This window comes from Musca vetustissima, unplaced genomic scaffold (assembly GCF_032173495.1).
Source record: "Musca vetustissima isolate MV318-11 ecotype Yass unplaced genomic scaffold, APGP_CSIRO_Mvet_v1 utg8637, whole genome shotgun sequence".
Taxonomy (NCBI): Eukaryota; Metazoa; Arthropoda; class Insecta; order Diptera; family Muscidae; genus Musca; species Musca vetustissima.
Genome location: NW_026875745.1, coordinates 109,400 through 118,348, shown reverse-complemented (window position 1 = coordinate 118,348; position 8,949 = coordinate 109,400). Strand labels below are relative to the sequence as shown.

The 8,949-nt window shown below is 36.7% G+C and overlaps 1 protein-coding gene across 1 annotated transcript; it reads right to left on the bottom strand.

Annotated features, from left to right (window-relative positions):
* Positions 1-530: 530 nt before the first annotated feature.
* On the bottom strand, positions 531-5,475 carry LOC133338285 (N-acetyltransferase eco). Its single transcript, XM_061546462.1, has 5 exons — positions 4,773-5,475; positions 3,850-4,686; positions 2,040-2,236; positions 799-1,976; positions 531-732 (listed from the first exon to the last, which is right to left on the bottom strand). The coding sequence occupies exons 1-5, from the start codon at positions 5,473-5,475 to the stop codon at positions 531-533; spliced, it is 3,117 nt and encodes a 1,038-aa protein (XP_061402446.1).
* Between the last annotated feature and the right edge of the window lie 3,474 nt (positions 5,476-8,949).

Here is an 8,949-nt window from a genome sequence, read left to right as displayed (position 1 = left end):
TAAAATGAATTGGAATTTAAGTTTGAAAATTAAAATATCCAAAAACAAAAAAAAAAAAAATCATAAAATGTCTCCTTTTAATAAAAAATTAATTTTTTTATACATCGTGTTGAAATGAACATATTATGCCAATATTTAAAATTAATTGTTTTTAATTTAAAATCGAATTCTTAAGTAAAACGAAATGTAAAGCCATACAAAATCAACTTGAAGCCATGTAATTTAAGGGGTAAAATAACCAAACGTATAAAAATTTGAATTGGTTTTTAAAAAGGTACCATATCGATTTTTTCTTCTTCTTTTTATTCATTCCTAAAAAAACAAAATAATCTAATTTCAGTTTTTATACACAGTGTTAAACTCTTCTGGCCATATAAACAAAAAAAGGTAGAGACAGAAAGAGAGAGTGAGAGAGAAAGAGAGGAGTTTGATAACAAAATTGTAAAGCAAACAATCGTATCGCACGACCGACCACTTGTTGTAGCTCTTGTTGTTGTTGTTTTTTTATTGTTGTTGTTTTTTTATTATTATTATTGATAAACCAAGAAATTTTCCATTTTTGTTATCTTCTGGGCAAAAGCCTTGCCCATTTCGGTGGGCGCACTAAAGGCAATTTTATCCAATGGTATCTCTTCACCATAAATGGTGTTTAATTGCACTGCTTGTATTAGTTTGCTGGCGATGTGGAAACGTCGATGTAAGGGTGAGACCCAAATGCGGGATATGCCACATCTAGAAGAGAAAAAGGGGAAAATTATTTAAAAAAATATGTCAAAATCGAAAAATATCTCCACTTACTTGGCCTCAAATTCCTCCTCCGTACAACAATCCACCCCGTTAATATTTATATATTTATTTGCCTTATCCAATGGCTGTACCAAGCATAGGCCCACAATTTGCATTTTCCTCACCGCAAAATAGGCCATAAAAGTTTTTGGTATAATGTACGATGCAAAGCCCAGCTCTTTATCGACAATTTTTAATATATCCATTAGCCGCTCCCTGCGCTTAAGGGGTGAGGTTTCGGTGAGACGTATAATGCGACCATCGGGACCCCATTCAGGGTATATGGCCATAATGTCTTCATCAATCCATCCTTTGAAACGCAAAACATGCAGCGAAGCATGGAAATCTCGATGGAGTTTTTCCTCTTCCGGCTCATGAGCCGTATAAACCAGGCCACACTGCTTACACTGATGGGCACCAAATTCTTTTTGCCCAGCATCGATTTGATATTGATTTGAACCATAGCCAGCATTCCAAGATCTCTGCACATGTTTACGTTTTGTCTGGGGTATTGATAAGGGTTGACAGCCTCCTCCAGGGTAAAATATAGGGAACAATTTGGGGGTGTTATTCTCCGAGGCAACCGCATTGGGCGCCACAACAACATTCGATGTCATTTGTTGCTGTTGCTGCTGCTGTGGGTGACTACTACTACTGTTATGCATATTCCCCGGTATCATGGTCACCACGTGTTGATTATGTTCCCCTATTGCCTCCGTCACATATGTCACCCCACTTGCCGCATTGGCCGCCGCCATTTCATCTTCATGTTTCAACTTAACATCCAATGCCATATATTGAGCCAATATGGCATCAGCTTCCTCCTTTCTTTGTTCATAATTCGCTATGAATATATCGAAATTTTCTTCTGTACACAAGGCGTTCTCTTCCATAAAGGCCAAAAAGGCCTCCTGCTGAGCAATCAACTGCGGATCGGTGGTATTATAGGGTATTTTGTGACGGAAATCCTGCTGTTGACCCGTCACCACCATAACCAAATCATCAATAATACGTTCCGCCTCTTCTTTGTGATTATCAGGATCCGCAATAAATATCGTAAAGTTTTCTTCCGTACAAATATTATTCGTAATCAGGAAATCGAGAAGTAAATGTTGCCGTTCTATAATTTCTGGATCTGTGGTATTGTAGGGTAATCGCTTTATAAATTCGTGATAATCAGGTTTGATATCGTCTTTAATGTCCTGCTGCAGACAATTATCTCCCGCATTTGAATTACATTCTTGATTATGCATGAGCGAAAGTTGCATATCGATTTCATCCAGAAATTCATTATTGTTCAGGGTATCAGTAGCGCCGCTATTAGCATTCAATGTTTGTTCCTCCTCTTCTTCATCTTGCACCTGTTCAATGATATCACCAAAGGCGGTGTCATCAAGATTCCGCAAAATAGCCTCAACAGTGGCCTGTTCATCGGAAAATTCACTGGCAACTGGAATGAAAGGGGGAAAAAGAAGGAGAAATTGTTAAAAAGTTTTCAAAATACAGAAAATTAATGAGGGAAGCCGAATCGAAGCTACCCCGAATCGTGCAACAACCTAGATAATTTTTACGGGAAGATTTTTTAGCCAATTGAGAAGCCAAAATATCAAATTAGAGCCCCTTTGCAACGTATACCCTAACGAAAAATTAAGAAAAACTGAGGTTCCGCTGCATGGGGGCTATTCGGAAGAGTGGACCGATATTGATTATTTTTTGCAGGGAGGTATACCACCTAATGAAAACCCAAAATCTCAAATTACAGCAAATTCGCTTGGGAAAATGTGTCGAAAATCCGAAAAATTGATTTTCCGTTCTTTGGGGTCTAGACCTTGAATTAGACCTATAGGGGTATTTTTGGTAGAGACATTTGCTAAGCAATCAAATTACAACCCATTCGGAATGTAAATGTGTCGAAAAATATAGAAAGAACTGGTGTTCCGCTGCATGGAGGCTACTCTGAAATGCGTACCGATATTGATGATTTTTTGCAGGAAGGTGTTCTATCCAGTGCGAAGACAAAATATAAAGTTACAGCCAAGTCACATGGAAAAATGTGTCGAAAATCCGAATAAAGGATTTTTCGTTATATGGGGTCTAGACCTTAAAGTGAACCGATGTTGATGATTTTCAGTAGGGAGGTGTTCTACCTCGTGAGAACCCTATATATCAAATTTCACAAAATTCGCATAGGAAATTATGTCTTAAAACCGAAATATCGATTTTTCGTTATAAGGGCGCTTTACCTAAAAGTGGACCGATGTTGAATGTGTCCAAATCCGAAAAATGGAGTTTCGGTTATATGGGAGCTATTTTTAAAGATGGACCTATATTGATCATTTTTGGTACGGAGGTGTACCATCCAATTAGAACCCGATATTTTAAATTACATGCAATTCGCGTCAGAAACTGAGTCGAAAATTCGAAAAATTGGTTTTCCGTTATATGGAGGCTATTCCCAAACGTGGGAATATATTGATCATTTTTGCAGGGAGGTGTACCACCCAACGAGAACCCATAATATCAAATTACAGTAAATTCGCTTAGAAACAATGCACCAAATCCTTAAAAATCGGAAAATAGGGTAATCGGGGCTATACATGAAAAGTGCACAAGTGAAAAAAGTGCACAAAACCTATAAAATTTAGAAAATCGGGCAATGGGAGTTATATTTAATTAAATGTGGACCAATGTCCATAATTTTTGGTTGGGAGATTTGCCACACAATGAGTAACCAAAATGTCCAATTACAGCCAATTCGGTTTCAAAACCCTTCAGAAAATCATCAAAAGATCGAAAATAGAGGGTAATATTTTGTGGGGGCTATGCCTAAACCTGGGCCAAATCAATTCATATTTCCGAACCTGACATGCCAGCAGGCAAAATACCCTTGTGTAGAATATTTCAGCTTTCTAAAGCAGATATTTCGGAAGATGGCTGAAGAAAGACCAACGGACCTCCTCTAAAACTTTTACACAAATACATTAGAGGTTCTAAAATTCGAAATCATATTCAAATTGATATTTTCTATAATAAAGTGTATATAAACAAAATAATACAACTCACCCGAATTTCGTATCTTAAGGCGTTTCTTAACCTTCTTCTTTTCCTCCACCAGCCGCAGCTTACCATTTGCCTTCACCGTGGCTCTTATATTATCGGTTATCTTCACCTCCTTCTTGGTATTGGTCTGTCGGCCAGATTTGAAAAATTTCCTCTTTGTACTACTAACCGATACGGCATCATCCGACTTGGTGGATATTGCATCTTCATGTTTAACTATGGGTATTACTTCCTCATCCATGGCACGCAGGGCACTTGCAAATGCGGCATTATCATCCTCCTCCTCATCCTCTTCCACTGAATCACATTCAATATCTGAGAAATCGGTATCATTGTAAATGCTATTTCTCGCCGACAGGGATTGGGAAGAACCATAACAAGTTTTGTTGTTATTATTCAGTAAAGGCTTTTCATCCACCGCTGGCAAATTGTTATTATTGCTATCGTCCTGTAGTGAAAGGCAGCTCAACGGTTTCGCCATGGCAATGGGATTGGAAGCTTGGCGGAAAATGCTATGCACCTTTTCGATTTGTTGCTTCTGCTCACGTTTTGTGGTAATGAGGTTTCGTAACTTCTCATTGCGAACATTACTTAGAATCCGTTCAATGTCCACGGGGGCGTAATGTCGCTGCGGTACATTCATGGAGGTACGCTTTTTAACCTTGTGGCGTACTCCCCGATTGATTACCATTGAATCACTGCGACGACTTTTCGGTGCTCTTGTGGTGGATGAGTAGGTGGTGGGGGATGTGTTAGTGTTCGGACTTGTTCGATTGCTGGAGCCAAAAAGATTTCGACATGTTGTACGATTGTTGTTGTTATTGCTGGGTGATGTTTTTGCTCCCGAATAAAATGATTTGGTTGAAATCGAACCCGATTCCAAGGGGGATATGCTCTTTTTGGCAATTTTGCGCATTGGACTTAACCTGTTGAGCCATCGGCAACACAACGTTTATTTAGATTCTTTTTGATCCTTTCACGTTTATCCTCCATGCCACCACCATCCTCTTCATTATCGGCATCCTCATCGCCATCTTCACTGGAAGTCTCATCTATGACAATGGACTTTTCACGTGGTGTAATTTGCATTGAATTGCTAAACATTTTCTGTAGCTGCTTATCTTCTTGTTGTTGTTTACGACTGGGCGTCTTGATGGGTATGTTTTCTTTGTGCGGTGAGCTGGACAGCTCTGAACCAGATTTACTGGAGTTGGGTGAGTGGCCACCCTTTTTGCCACTCAAGCGTAAACTCCGTCTTGTGGAAGGAGAAATTTTGTCCGACGTCGGAGAAGGTCTCTCCACCAATTCCGCCTCATCGGAATCCAGCTCAAAGAAGCTTATAATGCGTGGCGTTTTCTTACATGAACCAGCAGCGCCGCCGCCGCTGCCACCACCCATTAATGCTTCTAGATTTTTTGTACTTTTAGGTGTCTTTTGGTTGTTGTGATTACCTGCTGCCCCCGCAGCCGAATATTTTGTAGATAAAGGCTTAACCCCAATCATCATGTCTTCATCATCATTATCTGCATCAAGTTTGGAGTCGAAAAGTTTCTTTTTCCGTTCCGATAATCGGGGAGTGTGCGTACGCATGGAGCGTATCTGTTGGGCTGCACTTTTAGGTGTCTCCATTGCTTTAGGGCATTTAATTGAAGTTTTCCAATCTTTCCCAGGCTTTTTTTTATGAAAGAAAATAAAAGTTTTCTTGTCTTTTTACGTGGCACTATTTTCCTTCGCACACACACACTCTTTCACTTCTACGCGATCGTTCGTTCCCCTTTAAGAACACACACACGATTTTCCTTAAGATTTTCTTCAGAAATTTTCCTTATGACGTCTGTATTGGCCTGTCGTCTGTGAATATTTTGAGCGCGAAGATAAACATGTGTTAACATTGCCAAGTGAATGTCCGGGTTGACTTTCTTTTTTTCTTCTGTTTTTATTGCGTCTTGCTTTATTTTGTCTTCACACAAGTAGATTTGTCCCCAGATTCTTGGTATGGGGTCGATTACCATTCAATTGGTCAATCTGTCTGTCAATCCGTCGTCGTCGCTGCCGCCGTGTTTGGTTGGGTGGTTGTTGCTATTAAAGCGCGCAATGTAAACAGATGTTATCAATGCGTAGTGAGTGCGTGTGTGTCTGATCACACAGTAGTCTATACATGTCAGTGCTGTTGTATATGGTACTCTTTATGTGATTGCCATGTTCATGATCTCATGCAGGCAATGAGAGAGACTACGATTAGTGGGAGACGTAAAGGGGAATTTAAACAATTAATTATTAATTTTAATGGAAATATTTAAATAAAATTTATTAATAGCGGTGGTTGTATGGTATTTATAATAATTAAAAATAAAATCAACAACAAATTTGCCTTTTAATAATAAGGAGATATTCATTATCAATGGAGTGGGAGATGAGAGAGAGAGAGAGAGTCATGAATACTGTTGATTAGTGGAGACGTAACGTAGCATTATGTGAAATGACATTTACTTAAAATTAGCTGTTAAATCATAATTAAAATAATAAATTAAGCAGATAAATACAATGTTTTATAGAATATATTAATATTATTACATTATATAATTATTTAAAATTTAATTTAACCAATAATAACCACAAAATACCTACTGTGATGGAAGTCTGGATATTGTGATCTAGGGATTAGTATTGGAATGGAAAGTTTTTCCTCCCGAATAAAATGATTTTGTTGGTTGAATCCGTTTCCAGCGGTGATATTCTTTTTTCGCCATTTTGCGCATTGGACTTAAACCGACTTCGTAGATATTGCATTTTCATGTTTAACTATGTACTATTGCCTCTTCATTCATTGCATCAAATTCATTCTCCTCCATCCATCCGGTATCGCTATAAATGCCATCTGTCGCGGTCATAGAGGAATAGAATACATTGTGACAGTACGAGAGTGTATCAGCTGATCATCCTAACATAGCATGTGTTATTGTCTTATTCAAAAGCATATATGTAAAGTGTCTGTACGAAATACAACTCTAAATATGGTGTCTAGTTCTGTCACATATAAGCTTAGTTCCCGAACGCCACAAGAATTGATTTCTTTTGCATTTTTTTTTTACCAGAGAAACGTTTTCGAACATGAAATAGTTGTAAAATCTCAGGATCTACCCAGAACTTGCAAGGTACTTCTATTAATTGAAATTATTTTCGATTTGTCTTTTATTAATTTCAAAAATTTTAGACCTTTTTGAGTATAGAAACAGACAAAATATTTGTGCAAATTTGTTTTTATATTTTTAAGGCTACTTCATAGTTTTCTGAATTCCGCCATTATTTCGTTTAAAACTTCATTCTATGGAGTTGTCGTCAATGAAGAAAATATTCTATATAAAATTTTACTAGGGATCCCCAACAACAAGATAACTGTGGTGGACATAAAAAACTCTCAAATACCACAATTTTAACCGCATAAATGCACTATACGATTTCTTAAAATTTGTTTTCGAAATTGGGCCATTATGTACCATAATATTTTATCCTAGGGGAAAAGTGTATATGGAGTAAATATTCTACATCAAATTTCATTATGGGCCTCCAAATATACGTAATCTGTAGATACAATATATATTCCACAAATCTTATAAATAATACAAAGTACCAAAAATTTATATTATTTTTTTGGCGAACTTTCGAATTCCGCCATTATAAGGTATAAAACATCGTTCAAGTGAAATATTGTCAATGGACAAAATATTCTACATAAAATTTGACTAGGGGTTTTCTGCAACAAGATCTCTGTATATATTATAAATGTTCCTGAAATCCAGGTCAAAAATCCAATATGATTTTTAGTAGCTGCTTATATGAAGATTTCGGAAATGGTCCATTATCTCCCATAATTCTTCATGCTAGGTGAATAGTTTCAATGGCGGAAATATTCTACATAAAATTTTACTATGGGTCTCAGAAGAAATGTAATATGTACAAGCGATATATATTCCGCAAATCTTATAAATAATGGACCTGCTAAAAAATCTATAATTTTTAGGGTGTTAATTTCATGGTTTTCCAAAATCCGCCATTATATCGTATAAAACATCGTTTTAGTGGCATGTGTCTTCTGCCGCAGCTGATATCCAGCTGATCAGGATAATCAGCTGATTCTCAAGATTACTGTCAAAACAAATCAAACTCCCTCGGCAATTTCTTATTCCACCAAATGACGTTAAAATTAATATAAATAACATTTAGTAACAATTTACACAAATCAGCTGATCATGTTTGCATCAAGGTCTATTAAAAAGATTACGCAGGAAGATCAGCTGTTTCTCAAGCTTGATATAAAAAAAATAAATAAAAAAGGAATTCGATTTTTTATTTAATTTCGTATTCTACCAAATGTTAATAAAATTTATAAAAATGACATTTAGTAACAATTAACCACAAATCAGCTAATCATGTCTGCATCAAGACCTATTAAAAACAACCCCTTGGATGATCAACTTATTCTGAAGGTTGCTGTCAAAAAAATCGAACTCCCATCGTAATTTTGTATTACATTAAATGGCCTTAAACATTTTTAAAGACAGTAACAATTTACCATGCATCAGCTGATTATGTTTACATTAAGGTCTGTTAATAAGTTCACCCTGTGAGATCAGCTGTTTCTCAAGTTCGCTATCAAATTTCCATTATTGTGAATTGATTTGGTAAGAATATGCAAGAAATTATGTTGATCAAGTTTATGTCAATGCCTATTAATAATCGAAAGATCAGCTGCTTCTCAAGGCTGCTGTCAAAATCGATTATACGGAATTTTCTTCACATCATCAAGATCTATTAATAAGGTCACACAGCAAGCAAAAGTCTGCTGTTTTATTTACTCTAATGTGAAAAATGTGGACTTTGTTTACGATTTTATAATGGGAGTCTATTCACAATAATGGATTTTGACAGCAAAATTTGAGAGGTAGCTGATATCAAACTGGTCTCCCTGGACGACCTTATTAATAGGCGTTGCACATTATAAAACCCTAAAAAACGTCCCAAATTTTGATATTAAATCGAAATACTACAGCTGTTTTTCGCTTCCTATGTGATCTTTTTAATAGGACTTCTTCTGCATATAAG

Excerpts from the sequence above, each read along its gene's own strand:
- LOC133338285 (XM_061546462.1), bottom strand. The coding sequence starts at position 5,475 with ATGGAGACACCTAAAAGTGCAGCCCAACAGATACGCTCCATGCGTACG. Across the intron at positions 2,237-3,849 it reads CCTTAAGATACGAAATTCGG|TTGCCAGTGAATTTTCCGAT; the intron begins GTGAGTTGTATT and ends CTTTCATTCCAG. Across the intron at positions 733-798 it reads GAGGAGGAATTTGAGGCCAA|ATGTGGCATATCCCGCATTT; the intron begins GTAAGTGGAGAT and ends TTTCTCTTCTAG.